At 40.8% G+C, this 27,305-nt stretch overlaps 2 protein-coding genes across 4 annotated transcripts in view; one reads left to right on the forward strand and one right to left on the reverse strand.

Moving 5' to 3' along the window:
• Positions 1–17,343, reverse strand: part of LOC146547619 (bone morphogenetic protein receptor type-2-like) — a 46,574-nt gene extending 29,231 nt beyond the window's left edge. Inside the window, exon 1 of the mRNA XM_085264639.1 lies at positions 16,457–17,343. Coding sequence (XP_085120765.1) covers positions 16,457–16,535 — 79 coding nt within the window. The 5' untranslated portion in view covers positions 16,536–17,343. The remainder of the gene's footprint in view (positions 1–16,456) is intronic.
• Positions 17,344–21,590: 4,247 nt separating this feature from the next.
• The window catches only part of LOC146547620 (dedicator of cytokinesis protein 9-like), a 67,214-nt gene continuing 61,499 nt past the window's right edge, over positions 21,591–27,305 (forward strand). For 2 of the 3 annotated variants that reach the window (XM_085264637.1, XM_085264638.1), the window contains exon 1: positions 21,592–21,992. In XM_085264637.1, coding sequence (XP_085120763.1) covers positions 21,879–21,992 — 114 coding nt within the window. In that variant the 5' untranslated portion in view covers positions 21,592–21,878. Of the gene's footprint in view, positions 21,993–27,305 lie in introns of all 3 variants that reach the window. The other variant, XM_085264632.1, reaches the window with a different exon arrangement.

Genomic DNA, 27,305 nt, shown 5'->3' on the forward strand with positions numbered 1-27,305 from the left:
AAGGGTTAGGGTTAGGGTTAAATTTAAAAACTGACGGCATATTGTTCAATTTGTCTTTTGTAAAAATGGATGCAGAAACTTTGATAAAAATATCTGAGGAAAAAAAAAAACTGTACTTTTGAGTTAAAATATATATTTATAATTTTAATAAATGACAAATTAAAAAGGCATGAACATTTTTTTGTATCGAAAAAATATCTAGTATTTAGTATTTATTTATTTATTGTCATTGTCAAGAACAATGAAATTGCGTTTGGGGCTTCCATACAACCCAAAAAAAAGCAGAAAATAATAAATACCCCTTAAAACCCAAGTGTACATATTTAACCCAGTGTGACTCCAATGCAATAAGACAATCCTTAGCAATAATGTTCGTAGAAATTCAGACAAAGACCTGAGAAACATGACAAAATACAACAATGCAACCCATTCAATATTATTGTACTGTGAGATATGATATCAGATATGATAGTTATCTATTTAAGAAAGAGGGGGGGGGGGGGGGCAGGAGGGGGAAGAGAATAAAGATATGATGCACCAATGCAGACCAGTTCATTGCTATTAAGAAGTTGGATATGGTTATTGTCCGTGAGAGGGGGGCAGAGAGTTCAGGAGCCTCACAGCCTGTGGATACAGGCTGTTGGCCAGTCTGGATGTTCTGGCCTGTATAGACCTGTACCTTCTCCCTGAGGGCAGCAGATGGAAAAGGTGGCGCGCAGGGTGATGTTGGTCCCGCAGGATACTGTGCACCCTCCTCAGACAGCGAGTGGGGAAGATATTACTGATCTCTGGCAGACTTGTTCCAATAATTCTGCCAGCTTCTTTCACCACCCGCTGGAGTGCTTGCTGATCGGCCTTGGTGCAGCTGGGGAACCACACTAGAAATCCATACGTCAGAACGCTGCTGATGGCACAGTTGTAGAAGTTCAACATCAGAGATCTGGGAATGTGTGCGCTCCGCAGTCTCCTCAGGTAGTAGAGGCGCTGTTGGGCCTTCCGTACAACTGAGGTGATATGGTTGCCCCAGGACAGGTCCTCGGTCACAGTTACCCCCAAGAATTTAAAACTGCTCACCCTCTCCACCGCCTCACTGCCAATGAAGAGAGGCAGATGGTTGTTATGACCCCTCTTCCGGAAATCTACAATGATCTCCTTGGTCTTTTTGGTGTTTAAGACCAAGTTATTGTCGTGGCACCATGACTCTAGTTGTTGCACCTCTGTCCTATAGTTTGTCTCATCATTGTTGGATATAAGTCCGAGCACTGTAGTGTCATCTGCAAACTTAACAATGAGATTGGACGCGCAGGAGGAAATACAGTCATGGGTGAAGAGAGTGTATAGCAGAGGGCTCAGAACACACCCCTGAGGGGCACCGGTGTTGACCACAAGGGTGGAAGAGGTGTTCTTACCCACTCTGACACTCTGTCTACGGTTAGTGAGGAAGTCCACAATCCAGTTGCACAGAGAGGAGTTAAGTCCCAGTTGGTGGAGTTTGGGACGGAGTTTGTATGGCCGGATGGTATTAAAAGCCGAGCTGTAGTCTACAAAGAGGAGCCGTGCATAGGTGTTCCTGTGTTCCAAGTGCTTCAGTAATGTGTGCAGCACTGTGGCGATCGCATCCTCGGTTGACCGGTTCTCCCTGTATGCAAACTGGTGCGGGTCCAGGGATGGTGGAAAAGCAGCTCTGATGTGTTTAATGACCAGTCTCTCCAGGCATTTGGCGGGAATGGGGGTGAGTGCCACAGGTCTGAAATCGTTCAGACATGTGACATTTGACTGTTTTGGGATGGGAACGATGGTTGCTGCTTTGAAACAGGATGGTACCAGTGAACAGGACAACGAGGTGTTATATATAGAGGTGAAGACGTCCGCCAGGTCCGCAGCACAGTCTTTTAGCACCCGGCCCAGTACTCCATCCGGCCCGGCCGCCTTCCTGGTGTTAATGCTCCGGAACACACGCCCCAGCTCATGAGTGCTCAGGACCGGAGCAGGGTCGGTTGAGGGGAGAGGGGACAGGACAGGGTCGGTGTTCTCCCTGTCAAAACGGGCATAAAAGAGATTTAGATCCTCAGCCAGAGTAGAACTGTCGGCTGAGGGTGATGGTGTTCTTCTTTTGTAGTCCGTGATAGCCCTGATGCCCTCCCAGACCTGCCTTGGGTTTGTGTTGTTCTCAAACCTGGCCTCGATACGCCTCCTGTGCTGCTGCTTGGCAGTCTTGATGCCTCTTCTCAGGTTGGCCCTGGCAGCACTGTATGCCTCCTGGTCCCCGGATTTGAAAGCGTTGTTCCTTGTTCGAATAAGTTGTTGAACTCCGTGTGTCATCCAGGGTGGATTATTAGGGAACACACGGAATCGTTTCCAAGTTGTTACATTGTCCACACAGAAACAGATGTAGTCCAAGACAGTGGAGGTGTAACTGTCCAATGCGACACGATTGTCAGTGTCCTGCACCTTGAATACATCCCAGTCTGTGCAGTGGAAACAGTCCTGAAGCATCGGAATAGCATCCTGCGGCCATGTTCTCACGGTTTTGGTTGTAATCCCAGTGCTCTTGATCTTTTGTGTGTATATTGGGTGTAGCAGAAGGGAGAGATGGTCTGACAGACCCAGGTGGGGATAAGCCTGGGCTCTGTACGCATTCGCCATGTTGGTGTACACCTGGTCCAACGTTCTATCTCCTCTGGTAGCACACTTCACATTACGGTGGAAATTGTGAAGTACAGATTTCAGGTCCGTGTGGTTAAAATCCCCAGCCGCAATAAAGACACTGTCCGGGTGTGCTACCAGGCTGTTATTGATGCTGCTGCTCAATTGTGCTAACGCTAGCTTAGCATTAGCATCTGGTGGAATGTAAACAGCGCAGATGTAAACGGCAGAAAATTCCCGAGGGAGATAGAATGGACGGCACTTTAACGCCAACAGTTCTACCTCTGTACTGCACAGTTTTTCCGTTACCGTGACGTTCGTGCACCAAAGGTTGTTAATATAGTGTCCGCAGACCTGTCGGCTCGATAGGCGGTGCGGCCTGCTAGATCGATAGCCGCATCGGGAATGGCGCTGTCCAGCCAGGTTTCAGTGAAAATCATGCACGAACAGTTATTAAAAGTCCGTCGAGTGGCGATCTGCAGTCGTATTTCATCCAGTTTGTAACGGATTGAACGGGCGTTGGAGAGGAATATGATCGGGAGTGGTGGTTTAAACGGACTAGTCTTTAGCCGTGCCCACAGGCCTCCCCGCTTGCCTCTCTTCTGCCTCCGCTCGCAACGTCTCCTCCTGCGGCTTGCTGTTGCGGGTAGCCCCGGGGGTTGCTTAACGATCTCCGGGGGGATGAGATACTCGGATGTTAGTTGAAGATCTCCACGGCTTAGTTGTAGTAGATCATCTCTGTTGTATTGAAGTAACCCCAGACTGTGTGAAATAATACACAGTACCACCAAAAGTGCAAAAGTGTAGGAGCTCCGAGCCTGAAGGACATAACACATTCCCATACAGAGGAGTATGTGAGGATTGGAGCTAAAGGGTTCCAAATGGCACCAATTAAAAAACATCAATAAAAAGATGAGTAATAACAGCAGTGTCTAGAAGACCAGAGTTTAAGCAGCTCAGTGTGCATGGTTAAGTTCCAACCTTGTTCCTAAATAATAAAACAATTTTATAGGTCGTATTACATAAAATCAGAATAAACCTTGAATCTAATGTAATATTGTTGATTTTTGTGTAAGAAGTCAGAAAGTGTCCGTTCTCCTTTTTTCGTGTGCAGTGAATGTCTGGAAAACTGTGTGCTATGCCAGCAAGAAATGTGTGCACAGGATGCTTCCGTGGGTAATTTCAGATAAGGGAGACATAATATGCTACTTAGTTTCCTTTACTCCCAGCTCCTCCCTTTCCTGCATCTGAGGGTGTGGGGGGCTGAAAACTGTTTAAAGGGGCGGACAAAGGAAAGTGGCTGTGCTCAGTCCAAGGTCAAGCTAGCTTGTGTGGGCAGAGGGTGACATGATGGAGTGGTAGCTCTGCTGGGCATGAAGCCAACTCTCCTCCGCTGCTCCCATCATCTGATAAAGCTATCAACCCTGGTCTACTGTGGGCCTCGGCGACCCTCAACCTGTGGGCTCCTCACTGCCTTCTGTTCTGTGGGTTGCATGCTTTGTAAAGCGGGAAAGGAGTTCAAACTCACAGTTATAACTATGTTGAAGAATTTTCATTTTCATGAGGAAATGGCTGACGGCTCTGCCGGGGTTAGCCGGTAAAATTCTAGCAGGGTGTTGCATTCTGATTACTAAATAGTACACACACTAACATCTTATCATACATACGGCTTCATATTGTTTCTATTCCACCAAGCTAAAATATGACAAATAAATGCTGCACGGTTGACAATGGGCACAGAAAGTCTTCTGATGCAGCTGTATTTTCATTTTTCTTTACTTTGAAGATTTGAAAAATAACTGATCTCTCTAGTCACATTTTTTCTTATTGAATAACGTCGGTGAAATCTCAGTGTCTGAATAGAGCTTTTGTGCGTTTCTTACATTTTCTCCCTGTTGAAAACATTTTGCAATTCCAAGGTGTTTTGATATTGAAAGAGACAGACAAACACTTTTTCTGACCAAGAACTTGGAAATCAGGTATACTATTTAAAATACTTTTTTTTAGAAAGGATCATCAATACAAAACACTTCAAAATAACTTCTATAAAAGACTGTTCTACTGTTCATGGCAAAAGAAATGATCCTGCCCAACATTTGTTCCAATGGTGAGTCAGCAAACTTTTTGCCAAAACCTCCACTTCAAGCATGATTGTTCAATTGCAGCACAGCCCCCACGACTAACTTTGGTAGCTATTTGAAGCGTTGAATTTATCCACATGTTGCAGCAGAAAGTACCGAGAGCAGCATGTTAGGAGGAAGGCAGCAGCTCCAGTGCTTCATCATCACATCCTGCAAAGGATGTGCTCAGAAACAGTATTAAACCGTAGGTCACCCACATTTAAGCAGTGTATTTTTATGCTACAGGCTTTCTTTTCGAGAGTACGGCATGACTGAAACATAACCATTGTGAAATCTTTTGACAAAACTGATTAGTATGGGCTGTGTAGTCATGCCATACCCAGTATTGTGAACACATGGATAGCAGAGAACCTCCCAGCTTCTCACTGGGACTCCTCTGACCGTAATTTAATTTGAAAACAACAGCTATTATTGCACCTCTTCACTGTCTTTTACTCATATCTCACACCACTTTTGTTTATAAATACAAGATTGCTGTCCACCATATGCATATGATGATGTATTTTCAACCTCTTATTTATCATTTATAATTTTCGTTGGCCTTTTCCCTTTTATCATTTAATAGCCACTTCTAAAAAGGCGGAAGGGAAGGCTAAACATGTATAGATTTAATCAGCAATCATCTTTTCTTTTGTCATTTTCTATCATTTGTCAGCACTCAAATTCAGCAATAAGACTGGTATAGATGGTGGAAGTCAGAACAACTCTAGTACAAAGAGGAGAAACATAAAGGGACAACAGAAGGAAGTGCAGAGCCTGTGACAACACCCACAAACAGTTAAACACTCTTGTATGCCTGGCTTGGTAGAAATAAAATAAAAATAGTAGTGCATACAAAAATTATTTAGTAATACTTCTATTAGTATTTAAAGTCATGACATGAACCCTTTTCATAAAGCTTAATCTACAAGAGCGTTGAGGTATAAAAACAAATAAAAGCCCTCATCCTGTCAAGCAACGTGCCCACAGTCCCCAAACCCTTCACTCCCACCCAATCTAAACACATGATTGCCTGTCTGGCTAAAATATCATTATACCACACTGACTGACCTGCAACACATTGAATAGTTCCATTCTGTTTGTGTGGCTGCACATAACAAGCGTGCACAAGATTAACAGAGAACACGGGTCACACGGCAACTTCTTTAGCATCTACTCACATCTAAATCTTTACAGGAAAAGACATTCATTGTCTGAAATGTATTTATTGAATTTAGTAGCTCAATATACAAAAGTAGACTGAGAAGGAAGACAGTGGAGCATGGAATGAAGCCAAGTGACCCAGGCTTTACTCATTTGCAGTCTGAGCCATGGGAACAGTCCAGTAATCACTTTTCATTGGATTGCCTGCAACTCTACTTGACTTGGGTTCTGTGTTTTTTCCTTCTCCATTTATGATTGGTCATGGAAGGCTCTGTACCTGGGTGCTGTGGGTCAGATGCAGGCAAGGCCAGTGGACCGAGGAGGAGAGAGGGGAGGAGAGAGGGGGTAGTCATATCAGAAGGCTTCAGAGTAGTTTACTGCTCTGTGCCTCTTCATTGGATGGTGGCGGGCACTGCTGAGTGTTTACCCATGGCCCAGTTATTTGCTAATCTCTCTCCACCTCCCCCAGCTGGCCTTCAGTGCACCCTCCCACTCCTGTGGACTACCCCCTTCCCCTACTAAAAAAACAACAGCGATCTAATCTGGCTCTCTCTCCCTCTCTCAGTGCTGCCAAGGCCCATAGCACCAATGCAAGAGACGGCAGTCTGAGACTTGATTAAAAGTCACCCAGTGCATGGATGTGTTGGCTGTTTTTTCTCCACACATTCAAGATTAGAGACACAGGGTGGAAAAGGAAAGGAGGGAAAAAAAACAGAGCAGGGCTTTTTGACTAAAGGCTGAAATGTGCTTGGTGCATCATGCACACACCATCATCTCTGCTGGCACGCGATCACGGTCTACTCCAGGATGCGAGATGTGCTCTCTTGCTTTGCTTTTTATGTGGAGCTGAAAGTATGCTGCACATAGAAATTTTAAACAGAGCTGATTCTGACTCAAACAAATATATTCCAACACCTGTACTACTAAAACACACTCATTTCCTTCTAGTGTTTACGTTTTCATTTCACATCTCAACACAACACAAATATGCTGAAAATGCAGAGGGGCATTATCTTTGCCCAGGAGCACGGTGTTTTCAGTGTCACAAGAGCTCAAGCTGCTGCACGCCGACAGCCATTAAAACACTAGTGTCTCTAAATTATATTGTTATTTGGGTGCATGCTTGCTGCTGAAGTACGATGGACAGGAATTTAAGGTATTTTCTGACACTCCCAATTTTTCAAGTCCCCTGGCTGAGTTTTAAGATGCTGGAGATGTGGGGTGAGGAGAGTGGGCTTTAATCTGTCCCATCTGTTGCCTCAGGGACTGCCCCCCCCCAAAAAACAAAAAAAACAAAAAAACAAACCACCACTCAGTCTGTATCTGTCTGGGTCTGGTACAGTTATGCTAATCCTGTGGCTTGTACTGCCCCTCAAAGCTTAAAGGCCTTCGTTACAGACCACCATGTATTTATACTAAAACCCAACCCCCCACCCTCTTTCTATATTTAAAACTTTCTCAAATATTTCATGAAAACACAGATGAGAACTAGACCGAAGAGGTGTTTATTATCATTTTGCGAGTATAGGATAATCTCAGATTTATGGATAAGCTCTCATTTTAGGCTGTGTCTGAATTTAGTCTGTGTTTATAACACATATTTTCTCGTTGAATAAATGAACAAGTACAGGCTTGACGGGCTACATAATAGCTTGACTGGTTGATTTCCCCTACACATCCACCCACTCTACCAGAGGACTGTGGCTGTCTGATATGGTGGATTTTTCACCTGTTCTCTAAGATTTAACACGTGCTGTAATGTTCTGCACAACTAAAATCTCAGCTCAATAAAAAGATCTGAAACAATTAGGTCACAGAAAGAATGGAAGCCAATGACTCTGGTAGTTAATTTATTATGCTGCTACCATGCAAAGAGCGGACAGTCATCGCTAGGTTTAAGCTACAATAAGTCATATTTTCTGCCATTTTGAAATATATTTGGTACTGTATTTTAAAGTGGTTTGAACTCAGGGCTGATAAAGAATGTTATATGCATATGTTCTTGGTTTCCTGAGTTGCCCTTTACTGTGATTCGCATCAGTGCTGTACCAGCTAAATGGTATTGTGAAAACTAGTTTAGAAACTACAAAAGTTTTTTTTTGTTTTTCCCAGCGGCATCAATTATTCCTATCAACATTGTTTTGCAGAGAGGTGGTCTCTGGTTAGCGCTGGGTAGCTAGCAGAGATGTTCCAAATGTAAGTAGCAAAGAAAGTATCACAGTAAAGTAAAAACTAGATTCCTCTCTACTCAAGTTGGAACAGCATAACTGATCCTCCTCTATGATGACAAGCATTCCCAGTGTCCTACTTACAACTAAAATGTTTGAATAACACACTTCTAGAGAATCCTTAGGCTAAGCTAAGGTTGTCATCAAGAGGCCTGCTACCACAGCCAATGCTACAATCTATCTCTACAAATCAAATTAGGGCTGCTCGATTATGGCAAAAATGATAATCACGATTATTTTCACTAAAATTGAGATCTCGATTATTTGACGATATTTATTTAACCCTTTAAGACCTACTATAGAACCAAGTCCGCCAGAGCTTATATTATTTTTTTACATGTTGTAGTGCCATTTGTGGGAGCATTTCAAGTTGCTATACAACTGTTATAGCCCATATTTTAATAATATGTATGCATTAAGTCCATAGTAACTACATTAATTGCAAAAAAGTGCAATAAACTACAAAAAAATTGAAAATCGTTTTTGTTTTGTTTACATATATTTCTACTTGGAGAAATTTAAGAGGTTTATCCCTCAAAACTTTAAATACAAAAAAGTTGCAAAAAATAGTTTACAACAACAGGAAATTTATTTTGAGTGTCTTCATAGTTTTATTTTGGAGATACACCAATTTTTATATACTGCAGGAAAAACGAAAAAACAATCCTATGATGCAAATTTGCTAAGAAAACAGCATGTGCATCAAAATAAACTATTTCCAGCAGTGCAATTCGAGTTCTAAGCATCCCAGAAACTATTCAGAAAAGTCTAACATGACCAGTATAGGTTTTTAAGGCCTACAAGTAAAAAACTACATTTTCCGCGAAAATGACGTCACTTCCGGTTTCGGGCAGGAAATGGCGGACATGCGATCGTTCGCGCTGACGTCTGTTTCACTGTGGGAAGTCTTACGAACAGCTGATCGGATCGGCAAAGCGTGTTTCTGGAATATTATGTTTTTGTTCCTGCAAGCGCTTTTTATGCAATTTTTGCAAAGCTTTATGTGGAAGGAAACCGTGACCGAGGACAAGCTGATGGCATAAGATGTAAGTTTCATATGCAAAAAAAATTATTGCGCTAGCTTACATGGTTCCGGTTCTACAGGGATTTAAAAATAGTTATGCAAAACGGAGCATGCTGCTTTGACCGGCTTTAAAGGGTTAACAATGACTTTAAAAAATAATATAAAATAGTGTGCAACACCACTGAAGCTTTTTTTAACCTCTCTTTTCAACCAAAAGGCAGTCACTCTCTCCTCTCCAAATAACTTCTGCTTAGCTTTCCGAGTTTCCCTCGGGTCCTCTTAATCAGCGGTCTCCAACCTTTTTTGCGCCACGGACCGGTTTATGCCCGACAATATTTTCACGGACCGGCCTTTAAGGTGTCGCAGATAAATTAGGGAGGGGCTAATAATCGGCTCAGTCCTTTTTAATGATCGTTGAAAGCCCAGATCGTAATCGTGATTAAAATTCGATTAATTGAGCAGCCCTAAATCAAATAATTGGCTATAAATCAAGTGACTAATAGCTTAGGACTAGCTAATGTCCTTTGTTATCCTAGGGGCTAAAGGTAGCAAGATAATACCCAATAACAGTAGTTGGAAAACAATTCAACTAATATATTTAAGACATACTCTTTAGTTGAAAAAAATAAAATAAATAAAGGAAGATGAAAAAAATAATAAAGAAGTGGAAACAACACTCAATCTCACAGTAAATAAAGGTAAGTTATGATACCATCGCTGTCATTTGTATTATCTGGGGGGGTTTTCATGTAAGAAGAGGCAGTGCACATGAATGACTACGACCGCTTAAGCCATCATGTGACAGGCTTTGTCTATAGTCCCAGCCAGGTAACTTCATTAACTTTTTACCCCACAAAAATGCTGAATGCTTGTTGGAAATGTAAAGAATGTTTCATACTTTTGAATTTTCGACTTAAAAAAATTAAGGTAATCACATTTTTTCAATTATCCATCAGGTTAATTAATACTGTTAAACTCTGCCATCAATAATACAGCAACCATGCTTTGGAAAGTGTGATATTTCATATAAAAATAAAAATAAAAAGTCAAGGTGAACAAAATCAAGATTTTATACAGGTTTTAAAACATTACTACCAGCTGAATTCCAATATTAATCCAATATCAGGTGCTTTATCTGATCACCTGGCCTGCTTCATTTCTGCTGCCTTTTCCCCTTACTTTTGTTAAATGCACATCTGGTCTAACTTCCTACCAAATGTTAATTTTAAGTAGGGCTGCTCAATTAATCGAATTTTAATCACGATTACGATCTGGGCTTTCAACGATCATTAAAAATGACTGAGCCGATTATTAGCCCCTCCCTAATTTATCCGCGACACCTTAAAGGCCGGTCCGTGAAAATATTGTCGGGCATAAACCGGTCCGTGGCGCAAAAAAGGTTGGAGACCGCTGATTAAGAGGACCCGAGGGAAACTCGGAAAGCTAAGCAGAAGTTATTTGGAGAGGAGAGAGTGACTGCCTTTTGGTTGAAAAGAGAGGTTAAAAAAAACTTCAGTGGTGTTGCACACTATTTTATATTATTTTTTAAAGTCATTGTTAACCCTTTAAAGCCGGTCAAAGCAGCATGCTCCGTTTTGCGTAACTATTTTTAAATCCCTGTAGAACTGGAACCATGTAAGCTAGCGCAATAATTTGTTTTGCATATGAAACTTACATCTTATGCCATCAGCTTGTCCTCGGTCACGGTTTCCTTCCACATATAGCTTTGCAAAAATTGCATAAAAAGCGCTTGCAGGAACAAAAACATAATATTCCAGAAACACGCTTTGCCGTTCCTATCAGCTGTTCGTAAGACTTCCCACAGTGAAATGATGCACCTGCTGTTTTCTTTGCAAATTTGCATCATAGGATTGTTTTTTGTTTTTCCTGCAGTATATAAAAATTGCTGTATCTCCGAAATAAAACTATGAAGACACTCAAAATAAATTTCCTGTGGTGGGAAATAGAGATGGACCGATCCGATATTACGTATCGGTATCGGTCCGATACTGACCTAAATTACTGGATCGGATATCGGAGAAAAATAAAAAATGTAATCCGATCCATTAAATATCACGAAAGCACCTCACAAAACTTGCAACACGCCGTAACTCACCTCAGAACGTTAGCAGTCGGAGCAGTATGCATCACGTGATAGAGCAGCTGTGGCATGCGGGACCTGTCGGTGGTCTGGATAGCATGTGGAGCTTCGCTAGCAACCTGGCATTTCATCTCCGACAAAGTTATCCCCGAGAGAAGTAAAGCAAGTGTGTAAGTCCATCTCTGAATGTTTGTAAAGCATTCCCACGTTAAGCTTAACAAGCGACTGCCTCTCGCTCTCCGGCTGCTACTTCAATCGTGAAACTGCTTAAATGATCAGCTGATCGGCTTTTCTGTCGCGAGTCCGTGTCTCTTGTTTGTTTTTGGCCCACTTTGCACCAGAAAGAGGAAACCAGCGGCTGAACAACAGCAGCACGTTTAAGCTTGATAAGCTGTTGTTAGAATTTATTTAATATTACTTTCTACACCAGGATCTTTTTTTATGTAGCTGACGCTGGTAACTGTGCAGGGGCGGATCTAGCAAAGTTTAGCCAGGGGGGCCGATAGGGCATGAACAGGGAAAAGGGGGCACAAAGACATACTTTTCTTTCTTATTCTCATTTAAAATGTCGAGCTTTTAATAAATAATTATCTGACACCCAAAGTTTTAATTTGATGTAAAATGAATAGAAGTCAATTACTGTATATAGTGACTATTAAGTCTAATATATACCCTAGTAAGCTATAGTACTTTTTACTTTGGGAAGGTACCATCTGTGCAGTCTGCAATTTTGTTGAAGAAAGATGTTGAATCTATTTAATATTTCTTGAAAAATAATTGATTTCTGTGCATTTTTTTTCACACTGCATCAAATTAAGGTTGATTACGTCGATTAAGCATCATGAGGTGGCGCGTGAGGGGTGGTTCCTTATTTTTTATTTATTTCTTTTTGTTGTTGCTGGGAGTTGGAACCCTATTAGTTAGGTTGCTTAATATTTACGCTAAGTACTCTTTAAAATACCAGAATAGGGAGGATGGTGTAGGTTTAAGTTTATTAGATTGATCAGTATTGCTGAACTATGAAATATTTTTTTTGTATACAGGTATAACAGAATAGCTTTAGTGTAGTTGTTGTTTTAAACTTGAGTATGAACTTGCAGACTTGCAAAATGCAGCAAGATATTTTAAAAAACAGTTTTGTTGATTAAAAAACACTATATCGGATTCATATCGGTATCGGCAGATATCCAAATTTATGATATCGGTATCGGACATAAAAAAGTGGTATCGTGCCATCTCTAGTGGGAAACTATTTTTTGCAACTTTATTGTATTTAAAGTTTTGAGGGATAAACCTCTTAAATTTCTCCAAGTAGAAATATATGTAAACAAAACAAAAGCGATTTTCAATTTTTTTTGTAGTTTATTGCACTTTTTTGCAATTTATGTAATTACTATGGACTTAATGCATACATATTATTAAAATATGGGCTATAACAGTTGTATTGATGTATAGCAACTTGAAATGCTCCCACAAATGGCACTACAACATGTAAAAAAATAATATAAGCTCTGGTGGACTTGGTTCTATAGTAGGTCTTAAAGGGTTAAATAAATATCGTCAAATAATCGTGATCTCAATTTCAGTGAAAATAATCGTGATTATCATTTTTGCCATAATCGAGCAGCCCTAATTTTAAGGAACATAATAACTGCACTTCATTCTGTTGCAGCTATCACTGTAAGTCAATGTGGACATGAGGAATACTGACGTCTGAGGATTTAAAACCTACAAAGAGGAGGATACACATTTGCAGCAAATTCCACATAAGTGGCAGTTAACAGATTGCCTTCTTTTTAAACCTTCTGTTCATGTAAGTACGCACGAACCCAAGCAGAACTGTTAATCCACACACTGAACAACACTTTTTGCACACTCTAGATGTATTGTCTGCACTGGTCAAGGAAAATGCCTCGTACTAATCATAGGCTGTCACTCTGAGTTACCATCTCAAGGTTGCACCTTTTGTTTTCTAAAGCATCCGCTAATTTCTCCTTTTTGCCAAATCGGAAGCATGTTAAACACTGCTCTATTGTATCTCTTGCTGCTTTTACCTCCGCCCAGAACTTAAACCAGTGGTACTGGAAGAGAGACACATTGATTTTTTTCAGCTAATAGAGTACAACGCTGGCTGTATTAGAGATCAAATGACCTCCCACCTCCTGCCCATTCCAGCATCCATTGGTCTGTTTCTATCTGCAGTCAGTATCACATCTTAAAAAATAATGACGAGGACCAACCAAAATATCATGGAATCAAAGTGAGGCCAGTGCTTTTCTCCAGCCTAAGCTTTTAATTTGCACTGTTCCAGTTATGTAAATATTATTTCTGCTTCTACGTGGCTGATATTTTAGAATTTCATGAGTGACTGTCCTCCTGTTTACTATCCTTCTGCTTCTCAGGATGTACGGCATCACATCCTGAGAGCTTAATGCACACTCAGCAGTGTAGGGTGAGGGCCAAAGTGGACACAGCTTGGTAATTTGAGCTTGTGGGCTTTGGGTAATTTTTTCACACTGCTGACACTGAGTAAAGACAGTTAAATCATTCCTAAAGCTTGGTTTGATTATATTAGTGTGCATCATAATAAGCCACTATTTGGATTACTAATTCTCCCAAAAAGCTTTCAACGAACAAAAGATAAGCAGAAACTATTTTTGAGAACATTTAACTGTCCTAAAAATATTTGATAGGTGCAGCCTGTAACTCAGGGAAAGTACTCTCTGTGCCATCTTCGCCACCTCTCTGCCACCAAGACAAATTCCTCAAATTTTATTGAGAGTGATATTTAAATAATTCTGATCCATCCTCTTCTACATGTTTTCCAACCAAACTTGCATTTTAAAAGAATGAGCAAATCAAAGGATCCACAGCAGTTTACACCTGGCTAAAAGAATTCCATGGCCTACAATGTGGGCCAGGACGCACATCTAACAACCACACCACAGTCCAACAGGAGTCTGTAATCTTGAGCCACTAACTTCACTTTCTGTTGAGCCACTGATGTGGCCAAGCTGACAGATTCAAGAGACCTGCCGTGGCCTTGCAAGGCTAGAGAGGGGCGACCAGGCTAGGGAACAGTAGGTCTGTCAACGCCACAGTATGGGGCCCTCGAGACAATGTCTTTAGGTTTGGGCAAGCGGAGCAAATGAGCAGGCCTTTTATTCTATAGTATATTGGTGCTACTATAATCCTCTTTGGACCCCCAAATCTCCAGCTTACCTGGTAGAAGACTAAGTTTTTGGCTGTGGTGAAAAATTTTTATATTTTTAAATTGTCACACAGGTTTTCAGCATGAATATGCTACAACTTAGGCCTTACTTGGAAAGAATTCTCTGTAAATAAAAGCCCTGTTACAAAGAAAGCCTGTGGTCGCACTGCAGGTATGGTGTGCAAGTTTCTGCCATGTTTGAAACGGTTTCTACATGACATATTGGAGCAGCAGGCATACACCTACACCCACATCCACATACTGACGAGTCACCATGGACAGTCAGCGAAAGGACGACCCAGGCCAAGCTGCAAACAGGTTAAACACATGGCAGCAGAGGGAATTCAGACATGAACAGAGGTAACAGAAAAGTCATGAAAAGGGGACAACAGGAGGAGGAAGAAAAAAAAAAAAAAAAAAAAAAAAAGCAAGACGTTTAGTCAGAGAGATGACTAACACTTCTGCCAGATATACAGCCCTGTGCTGCTTCTCATCTTTATCGTTCCAAGGATGACCTCAAGATCGGTGCACCGGGATGTGTCTGCTTTGCATTCATAAAGCAACAGCATAGAGAGCAAGCAGTTTGTCTTCTTTCTCTCTGACTGCTGTCCTAATTAATTTTGCACAGTCCAACGATTTGGATTTATTGGTCGTTTACACCACACATACACACATAAGCGTCAATTAATTGCCCTTGTGTTGATTACTGAAGTAATATGTCAATCTTCTGACAGTCGGCGCAAGTAAGCCACACTCATGAAGGTAAAGTATTAATTAAATATCAAATGACATCACCACAATTTACATTTTGCTTTTTGTTTGTCTTCTTTTTTTAAAGCACCTCTGTAAATGATTTTAGCCACAACCTGAAAGGCTCTCTCTTCAAGAAATGTTTGTCTATTGAATCATGCTTTTTCTCCACTAGATAGGTACAAACCCGAGTCAATAGGTCTCACAATAGGTTAAAAAAGCAGACTTCAATGTCATGTTATAAAACCACCTTGTCTGTTAAATACACATCTAAATGCAAATAGGGCACCATCCGCAGGCAGCTTTAAAATATGAACACAGTCACACAGTGTATTCCAATTTTGCTAAATGCATTCTTATACTTTCCTATGCAACAGCAGTTTTAAATGTGGGTTTCTGATAATAACCTGTCTATGAATGGATGGAGGAGCCTAGGCAATAACACACACTCACAGAAATAATAATACATTATTAAGAAGCACACACATTCACACCCACGCACTGGGATGGGCAAACCAGGCAACACAAACCCCCCTATTTTCAAACATGGTGCCAGAGCCTGAGCACAATCTTGAACTTCACCAAAAGCACCTATCTTTTAAAATACCTTCCCACACATTCCACCTGCTCCCTCTTCTCTCCTCCTTTCCCTGCATACACTGCTCCACTATCTCTGTGCAGCTCTGCTACTATCTTATCACACTCAAGGTCTCACAGAAGCCTGGCTTCAGCCCAAAGTCTTGAACAGGGGGCACAACTTGGCAGACAATGGCTGCAGTATGTTTGGCAGTGTTTTTCTAAGCACTTTTGTACACCCAATGATTAAAATAAGCAAGGGGTGAATTTGCTGCTGTGTTTAAGAGAAGATATCTATGATGTTTTATTACATTCAATGATATGAGTGATATAGAAGACTCCAGAAAAGACCTAACCAGACAAGATGCGGGGGAAGAAAAAACAAACAGATGAGGCAGACGCACACAAACACAGGGAGCAACAAATGTCTTTCGGATTTTTTTAACCACAGCCAAAACACACACACACACAAATAAATAAATACAATTAACAAAAAACGAAAATCGTTTTATATTCAAACATCTGCACCATGGCGAAGGTATAGAAAGAAGCAGAAACCAACAGGAAAGCATTAAATATTAATGAGGAGCACATTTTCTCTCAAACCAAAAATCAATTTACCAGTAACACACTCACCAGCCACTGAAGTCAGGAAAATCGCCAAGCAAATTCCAAATTCAGCCAGCGACTTTATCGTGATTCGGCCCACAGCCATGACAGTCTTGACTGACTTTGGTCTCGTAGTTAGAGGTCCACCGAGTTTTCTTTTTACTTCTTCTGTAGTTCCCACTTTGTTTTCAGACCCTCTCCCTCACGTCATAACTTGAACTACTCTCACGGACATGGAATAATACATCGAGCAATTGTGCAAAAAAGTAACGCTGTTAGGTTGGGGTCGGTGATTTGTTCACGATCGTTAAGTGCAAATGAAAGTTAAGTTAGTCCCGTTTCCGACCCCAGCACAGCCTGGACAGACGAGCCGAGCGGCTAACTTGTTTGGCGGATCTGCCATCCACAACTAGCCAGCGAGGAACGTCCATATCTGCTAGCTAACATGCTAGCTGCCAGGGGTTACTGTCTGGTACTACAAAACTTAGGCAAAGAGGGTAAATACCACGAAAAATCAGGCACTCAGTTCTTTCGTCTAGATTTCAAACCATTCTCAGCTTTAACCCTTTATAAAAATGTCCAGTCGTCGACACATACAGCTATAAATTCGGCATTTAAAGATTAGCCACTTAGCCCGGATAGGTCGCAAGCTGACTGCTAACCGACGCTAGCTTAATTCCAAGCCAGTTACTTCTCTGTCCCGTCTCATTTCTCGCGCTTCCTTGCAAAAGAAAACAAAATTCATAAATCAGTGGCGCCTATACTGAGCTTTTCTGGTGTGCGGTACACCGCGACTACTCCTCCGGCGCTGACAGATGGCGGCGGGAGGAGATGGATATCTCTCGTTCTGAACAGGGCGGCTGGGAACGCCTCGTTTGCAGGCTTGTCTGGACCGCTCGTCTCCGGTATCAGGTTGCTGTGGGTTGGTGTTGGGGGTGGAGGACAGAATTCCACCGCGGGAGGGGTGAGCCAGCGCCACTGTGCTGCAGACTATGGATACAACACCCTGAATCATGTGCTGCATTCAGGCTATCGATGGAACTGTCGAAACGTTAATTACTGTAAACACCGGCCTGACGTTAACATCTTATACCTCGAAAAATAGTCGCCAATGTTATACGCCAACGTTATAACACGGTTATAGTACAAAGCGATAGGTATTGATAAAAACAAATAAATAACTGCTGTTTGTTAAAAGATGATAACAATCAAACATGCTCAAATATAACGTAAAAGTAAAGTAAAATTTTATTTATATAGCACCTCTCAAGATAAAAATCACAAAGTGCTTCACAGAAACTAAAACCTAAAAATAAAAATCAACCAAAAGCAAGTTTAAAAAGATGAGTTTTTAGCTGTTTTTTAAAAGCGACCACGGAGTCCACAGATCTCAGGCTCAAAGGGAGAGAGTTCCACAATCCGGGGGCCAGTTACAAAAGCTTTGTCGCCTCTTGTTTTCAGCCTCGTGTGTTGGACAACCAGCAAGCCCTGGTCACATGACCTCAGGGACCTGCTGGGAATGTATGGATGTAAAAGTTCACTTATATATGTTGGTGCTTGTCTATGCAGAGCCCTGAAAGTCAAGGTCAAAACCTTAAAGTGGATTCTGAATTTAACGGGGAGCCAGTGCAGCTGAATCAGCAGGGGTGTGACATGGGAGTACTTGGAGGACTTGGTCAGAAGCTCTGCAGCAGCATTCTGAACAACTTGCAGATGCTCCAAAGAGGCATTACATAAACAAGTAAACAAAGAATTACAATAATCCAGACGAGATGAAACAAATGCATGAATGGCAACTTCCAATTCGGAGCGCGATACAATGGGACTCAGCTTAGCAATGTTTCTCAAGTGATAAAAACAGGAGCGAACCAGAGATTTTACATGGGCATCCAAAGTCAGAGCTGAGTCAATAATAACACCAAGGTTCCTGATAGACGGTTTGGCAAATGTAGCAAGTTGGACCCAAGTTTTCCATAACACTAGGTACAAAATTTTTAGGAGCACAAACAAGGACTTCAGTCTTCTCCTCATTTAGTTGAAGACAGTTTCCAGCCATCCAACCTCTAATGCACTTATGCAAAATCTGTAGCTTGGAAACATCATGGGGCTTAAAGGAGATATATAACTGAATATCATCTGCATAGCAGTGATACGAAATCTCAATAAGTGTTGAAGAGGAAGTAAATACAGCAAGAACAATAAAGGCCCCAAAACTGAACCTTGCGGCACACCATAGGCAAGAAAAGTAGAAGAGGAACTGTACTTACAGGTAGCCACAGAAAAGGATCATTCATGCAAATAGGATTCAAACCAGTCCAAAGCAGCCCCTGATATACCCACCCAGTGTCTCAGCCTATCTAGCAGAATATGATGTTCCACAGTATCAAAGGTAGAAGTCAGGTCCAACATCAACAGAACGGAGCATTCTCCTGCATCACATCTCATCAAAATGTCGTTGGAGACTCTAAGAAGTGTAGTTTAAGTAGAGTGAGCTCTACGAAAGCCAGATTGGAATTTATCCAGAATGCTGTATTCATCTAGAACAGCTATAAGCTGCTTAGCCACAACCTTTTCTAAAATCTTAGCAATGAACGGTAATTTTGAAATTGGTCTGTAGCTACTAAGAAGAGAAGCTTAGTTTTTTTTTAACAGTGGGTGAATAACAGCATTCTTACAATAAACAGGGACCTGACCAGAAACCAGTGAGGTATTGATAATTGTGAGCACACAGGGACCAATAGACTGAAAGACATTTTTAAACAAAGATCTAGGTAAAATATCAAGAGAGCAGGACGACGCTTTCATCGAATTAACTAACTTGACCAGCTCTGGTAAGGACACAGGTAAAAATCTTTCTAAAATTACAGGCCTAGCTTGAGTTGGAGCAGACAAGAGAGACACAGAAGGAGAGATATTGTTCCTCACGTTACTGACTTTTTCAACGAAGAAAGAAAGAAAATTTTCACAATCTTCATTTGATATAATTGGGACAGCAGGTGGAGCAGGAGCAACAATATCACTAATGGTGTTGAATAGTACCTTGGGGTTACCTGCTCTTAGACACTAAGTCTGAGAAATAGGCAGCCCTCGCATCTCGAACTGAAGTGTTAAAAGAGACTAAAAGGTCTAAAAGAGACTAAAAGGCGGCTAAGCTGTCATCCCTGATGGACAACATCTCCCACCCCATGCAGCAGACTGTGACAGCACTGAGCAGCTCCTTCAGTGGGAGACTGCGGCACCCACGGTGTGGGACGGAGAGATTTCGCAGGTCTTTCCTCCCCACTGCTGTCAGACTCCATAATAAAGACTTTAACTGATCAAGCACACACATCCATACATATGCAATAATACTAAGTGCAATAATCCTTTCTGTCATCGTTGTATTTTTACTCAGTTGTATATAGTATTTGTATTTGTATTCTATTTTTATCTTATTGTATATTTATTTTATTTTATTCTACTGTATATAGTATTTTATTTTATTCTATTCTGTACAGTTGTGTACTGTATTTATTCTTATTGTATTCTAATTTTTGCCTCATAACTTTTGCACTGTCCACTTCCTGCTGTGACAAAACAAATTTCCCACGTGTGGGACTAATAAAGGTTATCTTATCTTAAAATGAAGGAGCTTGACATGCAAAAGCGTTTTCCTCCATAAACGCTCAACCTTACGGCAGCAACGCTTCAAGGAGCGAATGCTGTCATTTATCCAGGGAGACGAATTTGAAACCTGAGCTAGTCTAGTTTTGACAGGACAAACCACGTCTAAAATAGAAAGACAATGATTATTAAAAAGATTTGTTACAAAATGAACATCGTTATAAGGAGATAAAACTAAATTAAAGGCATCGGAAAATTTAACAGCAGTGGAGGAATTTAAGATGCGAGAGCTAACCACATGTCGAATAGGAGAGAGAGACAGATGAAAAGACAGGTTAAAAAGAATACAACGATGGTCCGAAATAAAAATGTCCTCAGTACAAATAAAATCAATGTTTAAACCTAAAGTAAAAACAAGGTCCAGTGTGTGTCCTTTGGTGTGTGTGGGACCAGACACATCCTGAGTAAAATGAAAAGAATCCATGACGCTAAGGAAACCTCTGGCAAAGAGGTCAGAGTATATATTAAAATCCCCGACTATGCTACAAAGTCGAGGATAAAAAGTCACTGAACTCCTTTAAAACATACTGTTTAGGCCACACACTACAGCGCAGTAAAACGGATCTTTATTTCCAATTCTAACCAGCTGTAGTTCAAAGGATGACAAATGTCCGACAAACACCGCAGCGACACCTCCTCCTCGACCCGACGTCCGAGGCTGGCTGATGAAGGAGTACCCACTCGGGGAAAGTTCGATGAAGGATGAAAAGTCACCATCGCGCTGCCAGGTTTCAATTAGAAATAAGAAGCCCAGTTTCTTGGAAAGAATAAAATCGTTCAGCAAGAACGTTTTATTAGTCATTGATCGAGCGTTAATATATAATGTACTATTCCTGCATTTACCTACTTATACTTAGAATTTTCCAATTGTCATTTAAGGCATCGTTTGTTATTCAATCATTAGTGTTACTTTACTGCCTCTGTGTAGTGAATAAAACATTATAAGTGTTAAAGTACACTGTAATTATTCCAGCAGGTGGCAACGTTAGCCCGTGCCTATGACTAACCGGTGTGTGGTTTTCCCTCATCTAATCTCAAAAATCAAGTTTTCCTATATATATTTTCCTATATAGTCCTTTTATGAATATATAAAACAAATAACCCTAATTGCAATGGAAAACACTGAAGCTTTTAATATTGGAAAGAGACAGAAAACACTTAAACCTCACATCATCTATACCACGGAAAAACATTAGAACGTTTCCCGTTTCAAGGGTAGTTAATATGGGCCACAGCTCAACTCAAGGGCTCTGATTTCCGAGGCTCCCTTTTCACAGCGGGTAGCTCGTCGTGTTTAATTTTGTAGTTTTACAAATTTCCTTCCTGACTCAAGTCCACAGGCCATATGTATTTCCCACTGGAATCGAACCACCTGACAGCAGCTTTCACTATCGTATGAGGAAACAATTACACTATGGAGTCACAGAACTTGGCCAGATAGGCACATGATGGCTGAAAAAGCTCTGTCCTAATGACTAAAGGAGGCGTGTCTGTTTGCGAAAGGGACCTCGGCTGCCGGGACGAGACGCCGCAGGATTTTGGATGTTGCTCTCTGGTCGCTGTTGACTGGGGACGCAGTCGCCAGGTATCCTGGGCTACACTGTCCGCTAGCGTTAAGTTTACGAAAAGCATGACGACAGAATAAAATTGCACGATTCTGCGCTTAGGCAAGTCGGACATCCCGGAGCGCAGAGTATCTACGTTTTGCAGCGACAGCTTGTAAACAACCTCGCACACCGTGTGCTCGTCGCGGGACCTGTCTGTCTGATGAAAGGTGGGCTATACTATGGCTGCTGCGCCACTGGAGGCGAGGAAGTTTACCCGGGGTCTCAACAAACCGGGAACCGCCGCAGAGCTGAGGCAGAGCGTCTCCGAGGCTGTCAGGACGTCAGTGTTGATGGTAAGAGAAAGGCTCTTACCAAGGCAAGTGAATGAACATATTTGACCCACTGTGTATCATGCAGTGTACCTTTGGAGTAGTTTGCTTCGTTCTTGCTACAGAGGAGAATTTGTTTGGTGCAAAGTTCAGTGCCTTGCTCAAAGGCAGTACTTCTAAAGAATGGCGTGTTTTACTGTATCAAAAACATTATGTTCAAACTGCCAATTTCTGGTGCATATACTTTACACTCGCCACGACCTACTGTTTTCCCGAAGAGGTTGCCAGGTAACTGAAATATACACCAGCTCTAACATAATGAAGGCTAAACACACCCATCCATACACATTCTGTCATCTGACCCGCACAGTTTCATCTTTTAACTAGACAATGACCAAACGGCCACACAATGACAAAGGTAACAAAATATGCCTGTCTTATTTCAAATTCAAATTCAAATTGTTATTTGTCACGTACACAGTCATACACAGTACGATATGGATATGTAGTGAAATGCTTGGACAACTGCTCGTGACCTAAAGAAAACCAAAAAGGAAAAGGCTATGAATAAGATAGGAAATAAATATGAAAAATTAAAAAGGGTAAATTTAACTAGGAAGGAATAAAATATAAATTAAGGTTAAAAATGAAATAACTGTACAACACAAATTAGAATGAAGGGTAGGGCTGCTCGATTATGGCAAAAATGATAATCACGATTATTTTCACTGAAATTGAGATCCCGATTATTTGACGATATTTATTTAACCCTTTAAGACCTACTATAGAACCAAGTCCGCCAGAGCTTATATTATTTTTTTTACATGTTGTAGTGCCATTTGTGGGAGCATTTCAAGTTGCTAAATAACTGTTATAGCCCATATTTTAATAATATGTATGCATTAAGTCCATAGTAACTACATTAATTGCAAAAAAGTGCAATAAACTACAAAAAAATTTATATCGTTTTTGTTTTGTTTTTTTACATATATTTCTACTTGGAGAAATTTAAGAGGTTTATCCCTCAAAACTTTAAATACAAAAAAGTTGCAAAAAATAGTTTACAACAACAGGAAATTTAGTTTGAGTATCTTCATAGTTTTATTTTGGAGATACACCAATTTTTATATACTGCAGGAAAAACAAAAAAAACAATCCTATGATGCAAATTTGCAAAGAAAACAGCAGGTGCATCAAAATAAACTATTTCCAGCAGTGCAATTTGAGTTCTAAGCATCCCAGAAACTATTCAGAAAAGTTAAACATGACCAGTATAGGCTTTTAAGGCCTACAAGTAAAAAACTACATTTTTCGCGAAAATGACGTCACTTCCGGTTTCGGGCAGGAAATGGCGGACATGCGATCGTTCGCGCTGACGTCTGTTTCACTGTGGGAAGTGTTACGAACAGCTGATCGGATCGGCAAAGCGTGTTTCTGGAATATTATGTTTTTGTTCCTGCAAGCGCTTTTTATGCAATTTTTGCAAAGCTTTATGTGGAAGGAAACCGTGACCGAGGACAAGCTGATGGCATAAGATGTAAGTACAACTCCTCCGGTTTCATATGCAAAACAAATTATTGCGCTAGCTTAAGCGGTTCAGGTTCTACAGGGATTTAAAAATAGTTACACAAAACGGAGCATGCTGCTCTGACCGGATTTAAAGGGTTAACAATGACTTTAGAAAATAATATAAAATAGTGTGCAACACCACTGAAGTTTTTTTTTTTTTTACCTCTCTTTTCAACCAACAGCAGTCACTCTCCTCTCCAAATAACTTCTGCTTAGCTTTCCGAGCTTCCCCCGGGTCCTCTTAATCAGCGGTCTCCAACCTTTTTTGCGCCACGGACCGGTTTATGCCCGACAATATTTTCACGGACTGGCCTTTAAGGTGTCACGGATAAATTAGGGAGGGGCTAATAATCGGCTCTGTCATTTTTAATGATCGTTGAAAGCCCAGATCGTAATCGTGATTAAAATTCGATTAATTGAGCAGCCCTAATGAAGGGTAAATTTAATTGGGAAAGAATAAGATAAAATATATAAATTAAAGTTGAAAATAAAATAACTGTACAACAAAATACACAATATAGAACTATATAAGAATGTATGAAGAAATCTAAATAAATCTATACACAATAACAGCAGCTGTACAAGTATTAACTGGAAATGAAGAATGTAGTGTCCAGTGTTGTGCAATCCACATTATGTCTTGTGCAGTGCAAATATGCTTAAAGTGATTTAAGTGATGAAGTGAAAACAATGTCCAGAATGTCCAGTGTGTGTGTAAGAACTGTATGTGTGGGTCAGTACTGTGTGGTGGTGTGATTGAGAGACCGTATCGCCTGCGGGAAGAAGCTCCTCCTCTCTGTGTTGGTCTTCAGGGAGCGGAATCGCTTTCCTGACCTCAACAGAGAGAACAGTCTGTTGTTGGGATGGCTGAGGTCCTTCACGATCTTCCTGGCCTTGGTCCAGCACCGCCTGCTGTAGATTGAGTGCAGGTCAGGGAGCTCGGAGCGGATGGTGCGCTCAGCTGACCACACAACCCTCTGTAGAGCTCGTCTGTCCTGCATGGTGCTGTTCCCGAACCAGGTTAAGATGTTTCCCGTCAGGATGCTCTCTATGGTGCAGGAGTAAAAGTTCCTGAGCACCTTGGAGGGCAGTTGGAAGTCTCTCAAGCGTCTGAGGTGGTAGAGACGCTGACGGGCCTTTTTCACCACGGTGTTGATGTGACAGGACCATGACAGGTCCTGCGTGATGTGAACTCCGAGGTATTTGAAGCTGTCCACTCTCTCCACTCTCATATTTACAGTATGAAGGAAGATTATTCTGCACTTGTGTGCTCTGTGGCACATGTAATAGTAAAACAAACAAATAAAAAATGTATCATTCCTGACCAGCTCATCAGGATAGTTAAAAATACTGCAGTGGGGTTTTCACATGCAACTATGTCTATGTAAAGAGTGGAAACAAGGAGAAATAAAACAGCTCTGTTTAAGAGTAATGTGATCCACCGGTGCCTGTAAAGCTCACAAATTGTTGCATGACTGTCATGTCATAAATTCTTGTCATCGTCAGACTCAGAAAACAGTGCATCCAATCAAGGACTGTCCAACACATAACCCCTTAAGCCATATAATCTTTTGTTTTTAAAGCACGGATTAGATTAATATTTAAGTCATATTTATTTTTGTCATATTTTAAATGTTAAGCTTCAAAGATATTGGTAGGCTGAGTTTACTACCTTTACCTCCCCCTTGCTTTAATTTATTATATTAAGCTAACTGACTTATCATTTAGACTTCTGTCAAGCCCTTATATCTTGTTTTCTGTTTCTCTCTTTGCAAATTGAAATATTAAATAAAAGTTAAGATGAATAACTACATACATGTATATATCTAAATTTAGTAATATCCTTCTACGATTTTTCACAGGTAAAAATAGGATTAGTGAAAATAGTTAGCAGAAGCCTGAAAGATATCTTTTCAGTTGTTAATTTAAGTTAAAAACTCTGGTCCAGCAAAAATGAGGTTGGCTGGTGTTGGACTGTGGTTGCTTGGTGGTTTAATCAACAAGGATACAGGATTGAGAAAAACACAGGAAGTGTTTGGTAGATGGGCATGGGCTGCTGTACATACAGCTCTTCAACTTACATAAAACAATCCATTATGTAGTGTTAGTCTTCATTTCTGTTATGTCACAGTAGACTATTAATTCTGTCTTAGGCCAGTGTGTGGAGTGGCATAATGGATACTGAATCAAATCTCTGGGTTGTGTTTAATAATGGATGAGATGATGGCTATTTTTAAACTTGCCCTCTTTCTCTTCCGTAATGTGGTGTCACATTAAGCACCCGCGGGGTCATCAATTATGAATACCCGCAGATGCAATAAATCGTCTAAATTCAAGAGTGAGGCCAGTTCTTGGAACAAGTGCTCGTACACACGCTGTAGTGTAAACAAAGTGGAGGCCAAGCAGTAGAGCTAAGGAGCTAAGGACAGCCTATGGCATTTTAATAATGACTTCCAACTGTGGGAAATGTTTACTTAGACATTTTATACATCATTCTGCCATTTCCCTGCCTTGCCTTTACCCACTTCTTCATACTCATGCCCAGTTAAATTCTGTCTTTTTCTTTTAATATTTTAGGTTCTTTGTTAATGAGCCTGAATAACCTCGTGGCCCCTGTAAATGTGTGAAAGTGAGAGACACTAACCATATAATGTGCATCCTGATACCTTAATATCACCTCCCATTTTCGGTGGAACCGTGGAACCACTTAAGAGTCAATTCCACTCCAGAGGATTTGGTCTGATTAGAGCATTAAAAAACTGGCAGAGATAAGCTGCAGATTTGCAGATGCTTTAGCACTGCTGACCTATATCTGTGACATGATACAGGGGCTGTGATGGTGCCGGCCGTTTGGTTGTCTGCTGGTTTTTGTGGTCCTGAGTTGCTATGACTGATCGCTGAGCCTAAGCCTTTTCAAACCATGTGGTTTCCATGCTTTCTTTATTTAGGCTGCCTCATGCTCTGTGTCATTACCACCCTTACAGTGAAGTAAACACCGTGGTCAGTCTGGTGTAGAGGAGACTGCAGGAGAAACATTATTTCTTTTTTATTCGTTGTAAGAAAACAACAAAAGTCAACATCACTGTAATCTGAAATTCCAACATCATGACATGATTTTGACATTTTGCCAACCAAACCAAACCAGACAGGCCACTGATCCTTTTAATGCCCGCAGGCTCACAAATGAAGAAGCTGCTTCTTGTTTGAACGCCACGTCATGTTTTTTGGATTGTCTCTGCATGTTTTTGCCGTGTTTTTATTTCTGCTGCATAGCCTGCAGCTGTAATTTAAGTGAGTGTATAGGAGAGGCTTCAACTTGTTGCAAAATGTTTTGTGTGTTTTGACGTTGCTGTTTTGTTCATTGGAGGTTTTTTTGCCTCAGATTTTGCAGGAAGCATTTATTGCATTTCAACTGAAGAGTCTTTTGCAGAGCTCAACAAATCTTAATTATTCTGTGAACAAATGAAACAAGACTAAGATAATCCCAAATTAAGATTTCTTCTTTGTTTAGCCAGATTTTCCTGCCATCGTGATTGGCAAAGCCATAAAACACATTGTAGAGCTAAACATGATAATTACTCATGTATCGTTTTATCTTTTATATGTAAAATTGTAAATAGTTACACTTTATAAGTATGATATTTCATGTAATTTTATGTATTTGTTGTCTGAACTGGATCGTTATAAATTGTTTGATGTTGTTGTTAAATTTCTTATTTATTGTTTTTGTCTGACCTGCCAGGTCAAGCGTGACACGTAGACTTTTGG

This window comes from Mchenga conophoros, linkage group LG23, assembly GCF_057382185.1.
Source record: "Mchenga conophoros isolate Kocher_MC1m ecotype Shallow Benthic linkage group LG23, M_conophoros_male_GT1.1, whole genome shotgun sequence".
NCBI lineage: Eukaryota > Metazoa > Chordata > Actinopteri > Cichliformes > Cichlidae > Mchenga > Mchenga conophoros.